The sequence below is a fragment of the Schistocerca piceifrons genome, chromosome 4 (genome assembly GCF_021461385.2).
Source record: "Schistocerca piceifrons isolate TAMUIC-IGC-003096 chromosome 4, iqSchPice1.1, whole genome shotgun sequence".
In the NCBI taxonomy this organism is placed as follows: domain Eukaryota; kingdom Metazoa; phylum Arthropoda; class Insecta; order Orthoptera; family Acrididae; genus Schistocerca; species Schistocerca piceifrons.
The window spans coordinates 763,046,235-763,066,759 of NC_060141.1; the positions used below are offsets into that span (position 1 = coordinate 763,046,235).

General features: G+C 40.2%; 1 protein-coding gene across 3 annotated transcripts in view; it reads left to right on the forward strand.

Moving 5' to 3' along the window:
* LOC124796242 (uncharacterized aarF domain-containing protein kinase 5) overlaps positions 1–20,525 on the forward strand; it is a 173,349-nt gene that overhangs the window by 29,869 nt on the left and 122,955 nt on the right. For all 3 annotated transcript variants that reach the window (XM_047260332.1, XM_047260333.1, XM_047260334.1), the window contains exon 3: positions 4,675–4,900. In XM_047260332.1, coding sequence (XP_047116288.1) covers positions 4,675–4,900 — 226 coding nt within the window. The remainder of the gene's footprint in view (positions 1–4,674; positions 4,901–20,525) is intronic.

Below are 20,525 nucleotides of genomic sequence, written 5' to 3' on the forward strand. Positions count from 1 at the left end.
TTTGAGATAGCAATGAGTCTAACATTTTCCCATGCTAAAAACTCTTTAATGGCTTTACTCACAAACTATGGGCCATTGTCTGTGAACAATATACATGGCTTTCTTGTGTCTGAGAAATATTCCTGTAGACATCTAATCACCATCTCTGTGTTGGCATTTTTAATAGGATAAATTTAACATACTTACATCTACATTCCACTAGTACAGATATGTAAGTAACTCCCCCCTCCCCCCTCCTCCTCCTATTCATTGGTAACTGGCCTAAGAAGTCAGCAGCTGTGAGGTCATGCAAGCCTTTAGGTATTATCGGGTATAACTTATACTTTATTGATCTATTAGCAAGCTTCACATATATGTTGTACAGACAGTACTTTTTTACTTAAGTTCTTAAAGTAGTAAATTTTACCGTATGTCAAACACATTTTCGCACCCCAAAGTGTCCATAACCTCGATGAATAAATGTAATTAAATCAAATTCTACTCATTTCGGTACACATGGTCTCCATTTGAGTCTAATTTTTTCTACTCTCCAAAACAAATCTATCTTCCTAGGGTCTTCCCACTTTTGTGGTAATGACATGGAAAACACTCACAGGAAGTACGTTGGATGTATTTCCCCATCTGGTTTGAAGTTTGAAAAATGCTTACAAAAGTTCATTCCACTTCCCAACTGTAAATTCCTCTAGTAGTGCTGGTGTGTTTAAAGATTTACCTTTAACTTGACTTTCTGTTAATTTCCTTCTAGTTTTTGACAATTTGTCCCATAGTCTTTTAAACTCATTGGTGTTATTAGTGACATCTTCCCTGGAAAGCTACCCATTTTCTAAAGTGGGCAAAGTTCCCTTAAATTTGTGATCTAACAATGCTTGTATTTTTTCCTCCAAACCTGTATGTATGTCGTGCGTATATATGGAATCTCTGTTGTCACTTCCCTGTTCTAAAATTTCTATTCATGTTTATGCATCTGGCATCTTATCTTTTACCTGTTTACATTCTGTTTCTGAAAAGTTACATAAACTATTTATGTTTGTATGCAAATTGTTATTATGTTCATGTACCTATTCCTGAACTAAGTCACATTGTTTCAAGACTTTGATGTGTATTTCTTCTCTTAACAAGTCGAGTCTTTGATCTAGCTTACATGCTAAATGCACCTCTAATGCTTCATGAATGTCTTTGACCTGAGTTTCTAATTCTTGTCGCAGTCTGTTTTGGTTTTCCATTACTTGTTCATGAGTGTCTTTATGCTGATTTTCTAATTCTTGTCACAATCTGTTTTGGTTTTCTATTACTTGCTCTTGAGTTTCTTTAATCTGATTTCTGAAGTATGAAAACTTTTCATCCAGTTTTTGTAATAACGTTTCCATATGAACTTCTGTAAACTTTACATCCAGTTTTTGTAATAATGTTTCCGTATGAACCTCTGTCGACATTTTCCTTGTTATTACTGGCAGAAACAAACTCATAAATATTACTGAATCATCACACTACACCCATAAGAACAATTTTGAAGTAAAATACTGGTGTAGCTCACTGTAGTCATACTTGTGCTGGTGATGGTCTGATTGTCAACGATTACATGATGATGACGCAGTGGTTTAGACAGCATGCTGGTGTTTCGATGGTGTAGACTGCCTGCAGGCATTGGATCAGTCATCGACAGCTGCATGGTGGCTGGACATTGCTGGCTGCAAGCTTGTTTTTCTAGGGCTGTGTGTTTCATTGGATTAGACAGATGCTCTTAGCCCAGGTGCATCTGTGTTGTTGTTTATGTTCCCTGTTGCATCATGTTAGTGCTTCATACTCCCAGCTAGGGTGGCCGCAGCCGGACAAATTGCGTGACTACCACACTCTATGTCTACTTCACCGACTCCTCGTCTCACAAGCACTCCAGTACCTTGCTTCAGAGATTAAACACCTTTCATGCCATCATAATCGAAACACGAGGTCACTCTTCTTTGGTATCCTTACTGTGCCCACTCACAAAACAAAAACTTTTGCAAACTCCTTCTCAGTTGCTGCTGTCCACCTCTGGAACAAACTGCCCCTTACCTTGCGCAAAATTCAATCACCTGCTGCTTTTAAGAAGAAGCTGAAGCATTTCCTACTATCATCCTCATAATGTTTTCCACAAAGTTAGTGTACAAGGCCAATCCTCTCCTCTGTCAAATAGCAAAGCTAGTGTCTCCTATCTTGCTCCTTTCTCTTCTTCCTCTTCATCTATCTCTATTAGCCACACAATCTTCTTTTCCTTTATATTTCCTTAAATATGTTTCACCATGTCTATTTTTCTCCTCCCTTCACCATGAGTCTCCCTCATACTCCCTGCTGCTAGCACTCCTATCTACAATCTGTCTCTTTCATAATGTCTAATTATAACATTACTTATCATCTACGAATATAAACTCTATATGCATATATTTTTTCCAAGTGTGCTTTTGTAATTGTTTATTTCACTTTTTGTACCAGATGTAGTTTAACATGCCTACGAAAACATATGAATGTAAAATAAGTAGAATGCCTGGTTAGATGTAAGAGAGAGCCTGATGGCCCTAATCTTGCTAGGTTAAATAAATCAGTAAGTAAAATAAAATAAAATAAAATAAAATATCAGTTAGCCATAACAGGCTATGCTATAATTTTTCATTGTTAAAATAAACATTTCTTTTAAAAAAAAGAAGATGCAATTTTTATTTATATAATTTGCATTGGTTTGAAATATTGTGTTATTCTAGAAAATGGAAAAATACGATCAGTGCTGTTTTAATAACAACGCTGATAGAAACAAGCAACAAACACATCATAGGAACTGGTATAGCATTGATGAGACAATAGCGTCCCTGTTGCCTTGTGTCATAGCTTAAGATATGCGTGTACATGCAGTGTGCAAGACTTGCCCTCACATGGTCCATACAGCAGTTTCTCGTTGTCGTCGTTGGACATCCTTTGTATTGCAGAATGACGCCAACGCTAGTGTGGCAATATTTTTATGAAGTGATGTAGCAGTGAAGTACACTTTCTTTAAAAGATTAAAGATTTGTCTACCATTTCTATGAAATAACAAAAGGAGGGAGAAATTGTGGTAACAGTAATAAATTAAAAACTTAACAACAATTCATTCGTACTATACAGTAGAAATAGGAAGTTGCTGGTCAGCTGCTTTTGTCTTCTTAATATGTCTTTATCTGCTTGTAATCCTTGAAAGTGGACAAATTAACATGAAAAACACAGTTCTTCAACCTCAGTTTTCACCCTTGACCACTGACTAATCGTAACTCAGATTGGGGTTTGATCCCCGATTACAACGAGAGTTTTGAGCAGAGCTCAAAAACTTTGAATCAGTAGGGCAACACTAGTGATTTTGTTTAGTATGCAGCCACTTATCACTTTTTTGAGGAAAGTAGCAAACAGTGGATGGATTGAGTTTTCTTTTACTTGTGTATTTATTTTAATATTTTGATTATATGTATTTTGAAACAGCATCAAAATTTTTCAATCTTTCTCCAATTTTTAAGTTTTTTACAGCTAATCATAGAAATAAAAAACTAAAAATCAGTTATATAAGAAACCAATTATTCTGAGCAGTTTTAACAGTCAGGTTAAATTGACATGGAAAAAAATCAATATAACAAAAACCTGTTATTTCAGCGATAACTGCCACACCCATGGAACCCTCAGAGTGTGAGTCCTACTAATACTTACCTGTTTTTTCCTTCTGGAAGCAGCAAATTGTTACTGCAGCTGTGTCTGCATAACTGATCATATCAGGCCTCTCATTTTCATACCTAATCAAATTTTTTCCTCAAGTGTTGTGTTTAAGTTAGTAATGATTATTTAGAAAACTATGATTCTGGTTTATTTATGTGGATAAGTCACTTAATTGTTGATAATCATGTTCATTGTATGTGCCAGAACCACCACAGCTGTATTAGGTACATTTATTATGTCACAACCTATTTCATTCAGTGAACATCTCCAGGTGACAAAATTCACCAGCAATCTTTGCAATTCATTCTCTCAGAATTGTGTTGGTATTATGACTTAAGAAATCTAACTATCTACGTTAAAGTTACATTCTTGAACATCATGAGCAGGGAATACAACATGCTGTGCACACTTGACTCAGGTCAAGTGTGCATAGTATGTCATTTCCCTGCATTTTCAGTGTTGCTGGATGATCATTGAACAAAAGTGGTTGTGATATAGTAAAGGTTCTTCCTAACACCAATTAGTTGGTATTTTGATGTTATACAGCAGGGATTGTTTTAGGTGTGTGAGTATTTTTGTAAGAGAGAATGGTGGAGTTCCTTGTGTCTTTCGAAATGCAGCTGTATAATAATATTGTGTCTGTAACATTCTTAATCTCAATAGTGGTGTTTATTTATTAGTATCTGATCCACAAATATGTGATTCCTAATCACCACTTCATTGTGTTGCTAATGTTGTTGAAATGAAGTTCTTGGGGTGATTCCAGTACCGCTGGTGATATTGTCTTTTGTGTGACTAGAAGACTGCCAGTAGATCTTTCCATTTAGCTTTTGATATTCAAAATGCTGACCATTTAGTTTTTTATATTCAAAATGCTGAGGACGTTTTGTCACACTGTGCAATATCAAATTATTAATTTATGTGACATTATTAGGAATGGATATATAATGGAAGTTTTTGTCACAGATCATTGCGAGTGGGCCTGAAGATCTCATTTGATTATTGGTGGTCTTTACATGGCCTGGATGAAATGTCGGACGAATATGTTGAGGCGCTGAAACCAATTCACCAGAGAGCTGCAGATAGTATTCTGGATGGCTGTCTGAAGAATGGTGGACTTTATGTCAAACTGGGTCAAGGTCTTGTCTCATTAAACCACATTTTGCCTCGTGAATATCTCGAAACGCTTAAGGTTTGTATTTTTCTGTATACCATGTTACATTATTAACCATAGATTACTAAACCCTTGTAAAATTTATGGGTTGCGCTAGGTAAAAAATAAGACATTTTGTACTTAACTAGGTATTTAATGCCCCACAGAGATCTAATAATTGTAATTAACTAATGCATATCCTCTACATATGACTTCCTTTGAATAAAAAACTTTATGATGGTTTAGTAGCAATGTAACAGTTTTTCCGCTTTAGTGTTGACAAGATAATAATAATAATAATAATAATAATAATAATAATAATAAAGATTTTATTGTCTTTAGGCCATTACAGCAATTGACAACGTCAAATGAAGTTACAAATTATAATACAGTGTGATAAGGTATTGACTACTGAAATATTTTAGCTTATATTACAATCAATGTACAGTGGGTCATCTGTTAGATTACTGCATTTTACAGTTGAAGAATTCATTGATATCATAGAATGGGTGGGCAATAAACCATTCATGCAGTCTTTCTTTGAATGTATGTTCAGGAAGATCCTGTATGGCATGTGGCAGCTTATTAAATAGCTTGTGCCCTGTGACTTCATAGCTATTTATTGATTTTGATAGTCTGTGGTAAGGCGTGTATATGTGTTTGATGCTTCTTGTGTTGTAACAATGTCCATTTTCTCTACGTTTCACATCATGTAGGTTCTTCTTCGTAAAGATTAAGACATTGTATATATAGAGGTTTATTACAGTCATAATTTTTTGTTTAGTAAATAAGGGTTTGCAGTGAGCCTTATGTGAAGAATTTGTAATTATCCTAATGGCTTTCTTCTGCAATAATAGGATGTCATGTATATGACTACAGTTACCCCACAAGATAATGCCATAGGATATTATACTCTGGAAAAATGCAAAATAAGATGATCTGATGTATGTTTCAGGTACACAATTTCTGAGTTGTCTTAATAAATAAATTACTCTAGATAGTTTACTACTAATATAGTTTACATGTTGGCCCCAGGATAACTTTTCGTCTAAATAAACTCCCAGGAATTTAACAGAACTAGGGTCATCAGATAGTGGCTTGTCTCTTAGAGTGAAGATTATCTGCTGAGTTTTATTTTCATTTAGCAGAAAACTATTTGCTCTGAACCAATATGCTGCATGAGTGAGTGTATTTTCAGCACAGGTTTTAAGATCATTAAGACTGTTACTGCTATGGAGAAAAGTCGTATCATCTGCATACAATACAGCGGTGGATCTAATAAACGAGGGGAGGTCATTGATCATTATCAGAAACAGGAAGGGCCCCAGTACAGATCCCTGAGGCACACCTACTCTAACATTTTCTATGTTTGACATTTCCTTACCAACACAAACTACCTGTTTATGGTTGTTGAGATAAGCTTTTAATAGTCTGAGACTGTTTTCTTTGATGCCGTAGAATTCTAGTTTCTCTAGTAGTGGCATGTGCTCAACACAGTCGAAGGCCTTGCTTAGGTCACAGAATGAGACCTGAGCAAAGCCTTTGTTCTCAAAAACAAATTTTGAGGATGTAACTGACTACCGTGTTGATTGCATCAATGGACAACAGATTCTTCCTAAACCCGTATTGTGTAGCATTAATTATTCCTAGATTCTCAAAGTGAGATGATAATTGTTGGTACATGATGCATTCTATTACCTTGGAGAATGTGGGTACTATTGAAATAGGCCTGTAGCTAGATGGAGAGTCTTTATCTCCCTTTTTGTATACTGGGACGATCCTAGACAGTTTTAACTCATCAGGAAAATATCCCTCAAGTAAGCACTTGTTTATACAATGGGTTAAGGGGTAGAGAATGCAGTCACACACTTTTTTTAGCAGGTTGGATGATATGCCATATATATCTAAGCTATCAGATGATTTCAGTTGTTTTATGACCCCTTGTACATATCTAGGCGATACTTCGGAGAAGGTTACCATGCTTGCATTTAGTGACTGTCTACCCCAATTTTGGGAGAGTAACTCTGATGGACTAATGTCTGGTTTGATAATTGCGTCTCCTATTTCTTTCACTGAATTAATAAAAAACTCATTGAGTGTTTGTGGTGGGATATTAATTTTGTCTTTTTTAGTATCTCTGGCAGCACTGTTAATTACTTTCCACGCAGTTTTGCATTTATTGGTGGAATTATGTATGCTGTTGGCATTGTAGGTTTTTTTGGCTTGCAGGATGGCTTTTTTGTATTCATTCCTGCATTCCACATAGGCTGATTTGGCACAGTCAGACTTCATACTACTGTATACGTTGTACAGTAACAAAACTTGTTTCTTTAGATCTGTCAGCTGTTTAGTGTACCATATATTTTGTCTGTTTTGAGATCTGGATTTGTGGCTGCTGTCCATTATTTTTATTTTCTTTATGGGAATACTATGGTTAAATAGGGTCAAGAATGCATTAAAAAATCTATCAAATATTATTTTGGCTGGCAGATCATTACTTGATGTGTAATGTCCATCGACACTACAATGGCCAAACCAGTCTCTGTCAGCAAGGGAATTACGAAATGTTTTAATTTTATCCTCAGTTATGGGTCTGGTAATCACAACTGTTGGGACAGGTCTGTTTGCATTGCACCTATTGAGGGGAATTTTACTTGCATAATTTAGAGATACGGAGTCATGGTCAGAGAATGGGAACACTACAACTTCGCATGTGTTTTCAGTGGTCTTGAAGTTTACAAAGATGTTAACTAAACGTGCTTTGTTTCTTGTGGGCCTGTTATTAACATGATGTAAATTGTATTGTCTTAGCAAGTTTTCCAGATCTGCAACACTACCCTTACATTTAGTAACATCAAAATCAGCATTCAAATCACCTCCTATTGCAATATCATAATGTAGCCATTTAATATTACTTAATTCACTCAATAGCATGTCCATTTTTTTCTAAAAATATGTTAATGCTTCCCTTTGGTGATCTGTACATGGATACTACTATTAGCTTATGACTATTAATGATTATACCCGTAACTTCAAAGTGCTGTTCATCACACAAGGAATTTAGGTCTAGTTTGGTTATTGTACAATTGAGTGACTGGTTGGAATAAATTGCCACACCACCTCTAATGTGCTTTTTCCTACAGTAGCTATTTACTATACTAAAATTGTCAAATTTGGCAACTGCAAGTTCATTCTCATTAGCCCAGTGTTCACTCAGACAAAAAATATCAAACTGGTTATCAAGTCCAAATTCATTTATGATAAGTTCTTTATCTTTCAGTCCTTGAACGTTAAGGTAACATATTTTAAGATCCATGCTCTTATTGCTAACACACTGAACACTATGGTGATTGGTTTTCAAACGTTTTTCAGGGCTTATCTTTTGGATTTCTGCCTCTTGTTGCCTTTTACTAAAAAATTGTTCACTTGGAATTGTAGCACATCTACTGTTGTATACCTACTCTTCCCTCCTTGTGATGATATTGTAGATGAAGCTGCTACTAGAGGAGTTGATGTAACTGCTGTTATGGTGTCTGGAGGCACTGTTGTGGCACCTGGTGACTGAGGAGATAAGGTGGTTGCTTCTTCTTCTCCTGCTGTTGAATCATGCTGGTGAAGTGTGATAGGTACTGCTGCTGCTGCTGTAGGCATTGTTGTGGCAACTGGTGACAGTGGAGATTTGGATGTTGCTTCATCTTCTGCTGCTGTTGAATCCTGTTGATGAAGTGTGGTAGGTATTGCTGCTGCAGCATTTGTTATGTGTGTAGGTACAATTGCTGCTTCCACCTCTACTTCTACTGCTGCAATAGAAGTAAACATTTCTTCAGGCTCTGCTTGCGTCAAGCAAGGAACTGGAAGAGCAGCAATTACTTCTTGGTTGTCAGATGCTTTCAGTATCATGCTGATGTTTTGGCACAGAATCTTCTTGCCTCTGTTATTAAGGTGCATGCCATGTCTCGTGTAACAGTCTCTTTGCAAGGAGTCCATACTTATAAAATATGCATTTTGGTAGGCCCTGCAAATCTTTGAGTATTGCCTGTTTGCTTTTATGATTTCCACGTTCACACATGACCATTCCGAAAGGTCATGCCTATGTGGAATTCCGACTACAAAAACTGATTTCTCTCCTGTTGAATTTAGTATTGCTTTAAGGTTTCGTGTTGGACTGTGGAGGTCGTTTTTATATACATTATTGGCTCCTGCTATGATGACAATATGACGATCATTTTCAGTTTCTATGTTTCTAACGAGTTCTTGGATGGGTGCACCTGGTTTGACAATACTAGTTGCTTGTATACAATGACTGTAACGTAGTATTTTTGCGATCTCACGTCCATGGCTATCAGAGAATATTTTCACTTTGAGTTTGTCTTCACGTTTATTGCGGAAGTTTCTGCTCATGTGCTTGTCACTATATAGATTCGGCGTGTTGTTGTCGTCACAGTTTTCCGTGGATTCCACATACTCTGTCTTATCCACAGAGTGAAGGTTTATAGCTGTTCAAGTGTTTGAATGACATAATGTTTGGGTGGTCCTGCTCATAAATTTCTGCTAGATATTAACTGCAAATCCCCTCCTGTATTATATGTGTAGTCCAAGGGACACATTTTCAGCCCAAAGTGTAACAGCCCTGCTTTCTTTCAACTTAAAATGTCATTTTAATATATAACCTGTAAACCTTTTAAACAGCAAAGCTAGCCTCCAACCTTGCCTTAAACAATTTTGCCCAAAATATCATTTTGATCCATCACCATTCCCACAGAACCACTCTGTACAAGCTTTCAAAAAAAATCCTGACAGCCAGCGTTGTTTTTCCTTTCTCAGATTCTTACATCATGATCACAACCCATCCATGTAAGAGTCCCATAATCTCTGTTCCCTCAAAAATGAAGACTTCATCATTATCCTCTCAGTGGACAAAGAGCCTGCAATTGTGGTACTTGACAACAAGTGAATGTCAGAAAATATCTGTTTCAACTTCATAACACCTCTACTAGTAGCATCTTCCATAGGGATCTCAATCCCATTGGTACAAAGTGGCATCCTTAAAGATCTAAGGCCCTCTCAAAGACTCACGTCTTAGTCCATGGAACGTCTTACCCCACTCAAACAGCAGTTGTGCAATGTCACATTACTAATTTGTGCCATATTATCTTTTGAAATCTGCAAACTGAACTACCTTGATGAACATTCCATTATTGTTAGATTCAAAGCATGCACTTAATTTGTGTGATTTGGTAAACCATCTGGAATCTTGTGTACTGTGCTTATATACCCCAACCATTACCTGTATTGTTTGAAATTTATGCTTGTCTGTCTCTCATACTACACCTTGCTAGTGTCCATTAATTTCAGCTGCCTCCATTCCAAATTCCGTGCTTAAAATAGTTCCCACCCAATACAATACCTACAATATTCTTCTTCTCCACTTAAATAAACTTTACACATATCACCAATTACTTCACATTTGAAGGGTAAACATACAAAGGATTCGGCGAATGTAGCAACTACATAAGTTTGGAACTTTTCATAACACATTTTCAGGCATTCCCAACAAGAGGCTCTCAGTTATTTTTTAAAAATGTGATTGGTGAATGCTCTTCCCAGGGCTCACAACTCTTTGTGGGTACATTCATGGATGGCATGGGACTCTGAGCAATTACAGTACTCCTTCCTTCTTTGTCTTCTAATTCTGTTCTGTGACTGCATCTTCTCTTTGACTTGGTCTGTAGGTCGGTTTCCTTGTTGACAACCTGGCTCTTCTCTTGGTCACTGACTAAGGTTGCTGTTCAATTTTTTTCTTTTTTCTTTACATCTTTCCCACATTACTACAGCTAGCATAAAGTTCGGTCCCAAGAACTAAGTTTGACCTCCATTTTTTCAGATTGAGGAAGGTCACCCATTGTGGCACACAGTCCATTGCTGTGCAATTCTTTCTTGAGTACCTCATGTGTCAGTGGGTGAATTAGGTGCCCAAAACCTAATAAGATACAGCCAATTCATTATAGGAGGATTGTGAGGTACCCGCACAGTCTTGGCCCCTAAGCAAGGAATGCACTGTTGGTGCCAGAGCTGCACCCTTCCACTACATGCCAAGGAGTATGTGCCTGTCAAGTTTGGTGACCCATGGAGTCAGGGCAACTGTTACCATGCCAGGCAACCATTACTATTACAGCGTAGTGCCCATGGGAAGAAATCCCGGCTGAAGTGATTGGCACCATGCTGAATGATCCCCAATGAGGAGGATCATACTTTTGTACACTGGTGGCCATGAGTCTCCCAGACGTAATCCCATACATAACAAATAGGTTCATTGCAAAAAAGTATGACACAAAGGCTTACCCATCCATTGCCAAGCTATAAAAGGAAAGAAATTTAAATAGAAATGGTGAGAAATACGCCCCTCAGTGCTCGGTTTATGCCTGGACTGATGACAAGTCCTGAGTACAAAAATATTGTTCTTCACTGATTATATTGCAGAAAAATTTGAGGAAGTAGCATCTGTTAGCAGAATTTTAAGTGGCCGCATTCTCATTAATATAGTGACATCTACTCTGTTACAGGCATTATTTTTCTGTCAGAAACTTAGTGACATTCCTCTCACAAATTGCCCCCTGCACAAGAGCCTTAACATGATTCACTGTGTTGTTGTTCATCAAGATCTTCGTGCTTGCCCTCCACTGTTTCAGAAAGAACTGTGTGGAAACTTGGAAAAGTGAAATATCCATAATGTTCGCCGTATCCGATGGGGACCAAAGGGTAATGGGGTGGATATTGGAGAATGGTTTACCGTTGTGATGAAAATCCATACTTTGCACTCCCTCCTCCGATATGGTGTTTTACATATTTGTGAATTGGCTTCAAGTTGTCATGATGCACTAATATCTCCATATGTGCAGACTGCCAACAGCCCCAGCATGAGAAATGAGATTACTCCATGTGTCCAATTACCAAAAGTATCAATGAGGGAAAACAACATTCCCCTCATTCTTTGAACTATTTCATATGAAAGAAAGGGAAGAAAAGGTTTAGGAATACAAAACCCTAGATCATCATTTGTATTCCAAGGCAAAGGAAAAACATGATTGCCTACATCCAGTTCAAATGACCACAAACTTTGCAACCATGATAAATAAGTCCCCATCTTTAATAATGGTAAAATCTGCCTCTTCCTCAATGTCTGACCTTGGTGGCCGTCAAATTCATCTGTATGTGAGTGGATAGGGCCACCTTTCCCTCTGTTCCTGCTGCATCTATATTGGGGACCTTGGTTCTCTAACCCGTGACAGAAGAGAGTCCTACTCAACCACAGTATCCCGTAACAGACAATTGCCTTCCCCTGGACCTTGTCAACAGACTACCTCTGCATCTCAGCCCGAAATCAGCCAGTGCTCTTTGGAGGTATGGTTTATCTTCTGCAAGACAGCTCATTCATCCTCCCTCCCTGATTTACAACCAAATGCCTACCAATGAGAGTTAAACCTCCACAAGGAGACCAAAGACAAAAATAAGAAAGAGGACAAGAAAAAACCAGAGGAGGAGGTGGACCTGGTGGCCCCAGCTGCATTGGACCCGCCACAATACTGATGTTGAAATTATGCTCATTGATATCATTCCTACTAAAGAGATGGTTCAGGCAGAGGCTGAGACATGACCAATCTTCTCAGTTCCTTCCCACCCCCTATAAACATCATCCAGGGGAACTGTAATGGTTGTTTTCGCCACATAATGGAACTTGGACATCTACTTTCATTTTATCCAGCAATATGTGAAGCTCTTGAGGAAACTGATTCCCTGAAACATGTAACACTACCCTACATAATCATCATGCCTGTTTCAAAACTAGAGTCATCCCTGAAACTGCATCAGGCTGTGTGCACATTGATGTTAGCATAGCTCGAAGTCCAGGTTTTAAATCTAGTCAGAAGATTCTACACACAAGCAGTGAAGATGCTCTGGTGTCCCGTCGAATGTTCTGAGGGAACATTCAAATGTTATGTTATGTGATGTACTGCTTGATGCTGTTCACAGCAGTCACTTTCAGGGTAGGACTTCTTCCCCATTGGTGTAGCAATGCTCCATATCTGCCATGGTCAGTTTTAATCCAGTTCAGTGTGCACGAAAGTCCTTGAAAGATTGCACCACGAGCTGAGGGCCATTGTCTGAAACCAGGGTGTAAGGCAAACCTTCTAATGGGGAATATCTTTGACAGGATCTTGACAGTTGCATCTGCCATTGCAGGTAGACTGCGCATGACATAAAGACAACAAGAAAAAGCATCAGTGGCCAACCGCCAGAAAATGTCTAAAAAGGACCAGCAGACTCTTTACATAGATTGCTTAGGGGCGACAAAGCGAAAAAAACAGTGCGCAGCACCACCTGCTGACCCTATGACCCTAACACCTGGGGGGGGGGGGGGGGGGGTCAACACAACAAGGTGTTTCACCTCCCGAGATAGATGCCCAGCCAAAACACATGGCAGTGCAGCAACAGTTTTGCGTTAGAGATTCCCCTGTGACCCTGGTGCAGTAAGCAGAGAACCTCCCATATTCTGGGGTCTGGAACCTGACAATGGGAGTAAATCCATCTGGTGACAGGAGAATAACACCAAGAGTGAGAGGCGATGTCTCAGCACATTGTGAAGCAGGTCTGATGTCCAGCCTGTCAAACAACGCTCAGTCCACCCATGTTGTACCATGCATATGACCTGCCGTAGCACTGGATCTGGTGCCACAACAGAGGCAGTATGGAAACTGGCGATGAGGAAGCAGTCTACCATGTGCCTTGCCTCTGTATACAGTTGAAAACAGAGCAGTTTCTTCTGGTTGAGTGGGGCATCAGCGCCTATGGAGAGTTGTGCAGAGCGTCTGTGTTCTCATGTTGCGATGTAGGACAAAAATGGTTCTCAAAATTGTACCTGAACAAGAACAGAGTCCACACTGAAGATAATCAGTGGCTTTGTCCACTAAGAACACAAATGGACTAAACAAGATTCCAAGGGCTTACCGTCAGTAATTAAATGAAATTTTGCGCCATACAAGAACACATGAAGTTTTTTGAGAATAATATTACTGAGCTGAGGTGAGTGTTTTTGCCACAAAGACAATAGGCTGTTCAGAGCCATGTGGATGGCGATGGGTCAGGACTGCTTCCACCCTAGTACTCGGACCAATTGGTAACCAAGACCAGATGCTTGCCAGGACGAAATGTTGCAAGACATGGTGCAGAGCGAAGACAGTCCTTGAACTGCACAAAAACATGCTCACAAGCTGCAGACAAAACAAAAGGGTGATTGTAGCTGATCTGGGAATGAATTTGTGACAATAAGCTACTTCGTTGAAGAATGCCAGAAGTTCTCTTAAATTGGATGGGTGGGCAAAGCAGTAATGGCAGTAATATGTTCCATAAGGTCCACACACTGCTAGGTAATTTCATGACGCAAGTAAACAATAGAAGGCTGGAGAAATTGAGACTTGGCAGCATTGCATTTTAGGGCCACTGCCTGTAGAGCTGCAAACAAAGAACGGGTGTTACGTAGGAGAACCTCCATGATGGCATTTGTCACGATATCGTCAAGATAATTGATGCACTGAGCGACACCCAACATAACTTGTTCTAAAAACTTTTGAAAGATGGCAGGTGCACTAGCAACCCCAAACATTAGCTGTTGATATTGATAGAGATTGAAAGTCATATTAATCACTTGGTTGAAGCCTCATCCTACAAAATCTGAACATAGGCTTTGGCCAAGTCTATTTTTGAAAAGAATTGTCCTCCAGCCAACATTGTGAGCAACTCCTACATCTACATGTACATAAATATTCTGCTAGCCACCAAGCGGTGTGTGGTGGAGGGCACAATTCGCCCCAAAGTCATATTCCCCCTCCCCGTCTGTTCCACTCGCGGACCACGTGAGGGGGAAAAAAGACCGTCTGAATGCCTCGGTACGAGCTCTAATTTCCCTTATCTTTGAATGGTGATCATTGCGCGATTTGAAAGTTGGTGGTGATAATATATGCTCTACATCCTCGGCAAAGATCAGATTTCAGAATTTAGTGAGCAGCACCTTCCGCTTAGCGCATTGTCTATCTGCAAATGTGTCCCACTTCAAACTTTCTATGAGATTTGTAACACTCTTGTGATGGCTAAATGTCCCAGTCATGAATCTTGCCGTTCTTCTTTGGACCTTCTCAATCTCTTGAATCGGACCCAACTGGTAAGTGTCCCATACAGACGAACAATACTCTAAGACTGGACAAACTAACGTATTGTAAACTATTTCCTTTGTTGAAGGACTGCACCACTTGAGGATTCTACCAATAAACAGCAATCTAGAGTTTGCCTTGCCCATTCCTTGTGTAATCTGATCATTTCATTTGAGATCATTTCGAATAGTCACACCCAGATACTCGACGGATGTTACTGCTACCAAAGACTGGGCATTTATTTTGTACCCATACTTTAATGGGGATTTTCGCCTTGTTATACGCAGTGGGTTACACTTACTAATATTGAGAGATAACTGCCAATCATTACGCCACGCATTTATTTTCTGCAAATCCTCATTGATTTGTTCACAACTTTCGTGTGATACTACGTTCCTGTAGACTACAGCATCATCGGCAAACAGTCTAATGCCACTGTCAATACCATCAACCAGATCATTTATGCAAATTGTAAAAAGCAGCAGACCTATTACACTACCCAGGGGCACACCTGAAGTTACACTTGTTTCTGTTGGAGTCACCCCGTTCAGGACCACATACTACTCCCTGTCTGTTAGAAAACTATCTATCCAACCATATATGTCATCAGATAGGTCGTAAGCATGCACTTTTTGGGGCAAGGGACAGTGCGGAACCGAGTCGAACACCTTTCGAAAGTCGAGGGGTATGGCATCAGCTTGGGAGCCGGTATCTAGAGCCTGTTGTGTATCATGCACAAAGAGGGCCAGCTGTGTCTCGCATGACCGCTGTTTCCTTGCATGACCGCTGTTTCCTAAAACCGTGCTGGTTTGTGCGGATGATCTTCTCAAAGTCTAGGAAGGTCATTATGTCTGAACACAAAATATGATCCATGATTCTACAACAAACCGATGTCAGTGAAATTGGCCGGTAATTATGTGCATCTGATTTTCTACCCTTTTTTATAGATTGCTATGACCTGGGCCTTCTTCTAGTCCTGTGGAACTTTCCACTGTTCCAATGATCCCTGATAGACGATGGATAAGAATGGCGCTATATTTGTAGCATTGTTGTTGTTGTTGTTGTGGTCTTCAGTCCTGAGACTGGTTTGATGCAGCTCTCCATGCTACTCTATCCTGTGCAAGCTTTTTCATCTCCCAGTACCTACTGCAACCTACATCCTTCTGAATCTGCTTAGTGTATTCATCTCTTGGTCTCCCTCTACGATTTTTACCCTCAACGCTGCCCTCCAATACTAAATTGGTGATCCCTTGATGCCTCAGAACATGTCCTACCAACCGATCCCTTCTTCTGGTCAAGTTGTGCCACAAACTTCTCTTCTCCCCAATCCTATTCAATACTTCCTCATTAGTTATGTGATCTACCCATCTAATCTTCTGCATTCTTCTGTAGCACCACATTTCGAAAGCTTCTATTCTCTTCTTGTCCAAACTATTTATCGTCCATGTTTCACTTCCATACATGGCTACACTCCATACGAATACTTTCAGAAATGACTTCCTGACACTTAAATCAATACTGGATGTTAACAAATTTCTCTTCTTCAGAAACGCTTTCCTTGCCATTGCCAGCCTACATTTTATATCCTCTCTACTTCGACCATCATCAGTTATTTTGCTCCCCAAATAGCAAAACTCCTTTACTACTTTAAGTGCCTCATTTCCTAATCTAATTCCCTCAGCATCACCCGACTTAATTAGACTACATTCCATTATCCTTGTTTTGCTTTTGTTGATGTTCATCTTATATCCTCCTTTCAAGACACTGTCCATTCCATTCAACTGCTCTTCCAAGTCCTTTGCTGTCTCTGACAGAATTACAATGTCATCGGCGAACCTCAAAGTTTTTATTTCTTCTCCATGAATTTTAATACCTACTCCGAATTTTTCTTTTAGTCAACATAAAATCTTACGGGGATACCATCTGGGCCAGATGCCTTCCTGGTGTCTAAGGATCTTAACTGTTTTACAATCCCAGATACACTAAACACTATGTCAGCCATCCTTGCGTTTGCTCGATAATTGAAAGGGGGAATGGTGCTGCAGTCCTCTACCGTACATGAGCTTTTGAAAATAAGGTAGGAGACGAGATACTGGCAGAAGTAAAGCTGTGAGGACTGGGCATGAGTCGTGCTTCGGTAGCTCAGATGGTAGAGCACTTGCCCGTGAAAGGCAAAGGTCCCGAGTTTGAGTCTCGGTCGAGCACACAGTTTTAATCTGCCAGGAAGTTTCATATCAGTGCACACTCCGCTGCAGAGTGAAAATCTCATTCTGGGGTTTTTGAAAGCTCGGCTTAGAATTTCAGCCTTCTGTAGATCATCATCAGTTACATTACCCGTACTGCCAGCAAGAGAAGGTATTGAATTATTTGTTGCGTTCGTAGATTTTACGTACAGCCAAAATTTTTTGGGTTTATTTTTAGAATCTGCAGATAAAATATTGCTTTCAGATTCATTAAAAGAATCTCTCATTGACCTTTTGACAGCTGCTTTCATTTCCCATAATTTCTGTTTGTCAGTGGGTTGTTTATTTCCTGTGTACTCAAGATTTTCCCTGAATTGTTCTGCGACGTTTGTTGTGGATGCTGGTGGTCTATAAAAACATCCTAATATAGTGGTAAATCCTTATCTGATTGTCAGCTTTATCCAGACTATTTCACACTATTTCACAGTCCGACCCAGTATCGATCTCAACTGCATTTAAACAGCTTTTAACTGCAATGAACACACCACCTTTCATAGCATCAGTCCTATCCTTCCTAAACATTGTCCAATCCACGTTCAAAATTTCACTGCTATTTATGTCTGGTTTCAACCAGCTTTCGGTACCTTATACAATATTGACATTGCTACTGTTTATTTCAGAGAGTAACTCGGGGATCTTGTTACAAACAATTCGACAATTTACTAACATGAGATTTAGCATATTTAAATCCTTTGGAATGACCTGTTTAGGTGAACTAACAATTTTTACAATTGGCACACCCACATCAGTATTTTTCAGGCCAACGGTTTGTTTCCCATGGGGAGGAACCTAATCTAAAAAAAACCCATGTGCATGCCACTAGTACCCATGTAGCTGCTTCATGTGTGTAGCACACTCCTGACCTATTGAGGGGCGTCCTACGACCTCCTATCCCATAGCATAGGTCGAGGAATCTACAACCATTTTTGTCACAGAGTCGACGTAGCCTCTGGTGTAGATTCTCCACTCGACTCCAAACCAGGGGACTCCAGTCCACCCTGGGTACGATGCTGCAGATCATCAGCTTGGCTTCCACTCCTCAAGAGATGGAAGCCACCTTCACCAATTTAGCCAGCCTTCGAAAGGGCCCAAGGATTTCCTTGGAGCCCTGACGACAGGCATCATAGGTGCCGACATGTGCAACAATCTGCAGTTGGCTGCTCCCTGCACGTTCAATAGACGCGGGAAGAGCCTCTTCCACATCCAGGACAAGGTCCCCCAGCAAGCACACTGAGTGAACGTTGGACTTCTTCCCCACCCTAGCCACTATGTTTCTGAGAGGCTCCATGACCCGCCTAACATTGGAGCTCCCAATAACTAACAAACCCCTACCCCCACGTGCCTGTCTGGTCCTTACTGAAGGAGTGGCCACTACCCAGGCAGAAGGTACATTCTAATCCGGCTCCCTCCCCCGCCCCCCCCCCCTCCTCTTTCTTGCCTGCAGACAGTGACTAAGACAACAACGTAACAGTATGAATATCAACACCCACTGATTCCTGCAGTGACTCTTGAGGGAGTAGAGATTGACATATCACCACTGTGTGACCTTTTCCTTCTTTTACATTTATGGCAAGAAGCCTAATGCTTGGTGCAGGCCACCCACTTGTGCTGTATGAAACAAGAGGGGCAAGAAGAGAAAGGTGTTCACTGTTCCTGCTGCCAACAATGTGTTGATCTGTGGCAGCCTGGTTGGCTTGTTTATACTGCGGCTACCTCTTCTTCTCCCAGCACATGAGGTTCCAAGCCCTGGATCTGCATGCTGTCAATAATGGCTACATCACTCCAAGCCTCTAATTGGTGGCCTGTTGTGTGAGAGACCTCAAATGATTGTGAAATATTCAAAACTTCTGCCAACTTAATGGCAACCTAGTGCACCTCCTTATCTGGGGCCGAATGAATGATTGCAACATGGACCATAGTGCCTGCATAAGACTCCTGAGGGTTAGCCGTGATGAAATAACATGATTTAGGCCGTCAGTCTCGGCTGTGGCTGTTTGCGACATTGGTAGAATTCAGCACATGCAGCGGCAAATGCGTATGCTTCTGATGATACGAGGACAACAAATGACACATATCGTCAAAAGAAAGCAATGCTGGCTCTTGCAGAAGGGCTAACTGGTGCAGTATGTGATACATGTGAGGGAGTATCCATGATAAGGAAAGAGCCTTACACACTTCATTGTCGATCACCTGGAATGCCATGAAATGTTGGCGAAGCTGCCCTTTTAATCATCCCATTGTTCCATGGATTCATCATACAGAGGGAACGATGATGGTGAGCAACTGGCAGTGGAGCCTGGATCAGCATAGCCAACAACCATTCCAGCATGGCTGTATTTGTCTGCTGTATTAGGTCACAGAATGGCAACAGGGATACACTGAATTTAGTTGCACATATTGCACACATTGACAACTGAGGGGCTGGAGACCCATGTATAGCGTTATGAGGATTCTGTCTCCATCTCGCATTGCTGGAATCGTGTTGTGCATGATCCGCGTACCAGGTGAGTGTGGTTGGTGACTGTGTTGCCCCTGGCAGCCACCTCAGGTAGTTGTAGGTGTGCCATTTGAGTGTTGGTGCACACTATGCTTGGAGTAGTGACCCAGCTCACATCCGCTGTGGGCAGTAGGTATAATAACTGGAGGGTTACTACAGAATAAATAACACATTACAGAGAAAAATTCGCAACTGCTGTGAGAAACTCCTGTACAGAATGTTAGGAGTGTGCCCCAAGGAAAGCTTTCAACTTGAATATGTGATTTAGCACTCAATTTTTTCAGTTTTACTGGAAGTCTATTGAAAATTAAACCTGCTGGATAACGTGCACCTTTCTGTACAATGTGTAGGGAAGTGTTAACTAAGTGTATATTATTTTTTCTTCTGTTGTTCGCAGAATGAATGTTGCAGTTTGTTCTGAATGGAAAAAATGGGAATGATCGTATGGCATTGTTGACCTGCAAATCCCCATTCGGGGGAGTTCGGCCATGGTATTCCAAGTCCTTTTTAGTTGACCCCACTTCGGCAACTTGCAAGTCAATGATGATGAAAATGTTGTTGAAGGACACACAACACCCAGTCCCCTGACGAGAATCGAACCCGGGCCCCCTGCGTGGTAGACAGTAACGCTACCGCTACGCTACGGCGGCAGACAGTGATTGAATGATTGAGTATCATCAGCAACATATCCCTTGATGGCATATATGTACAGGGATGGC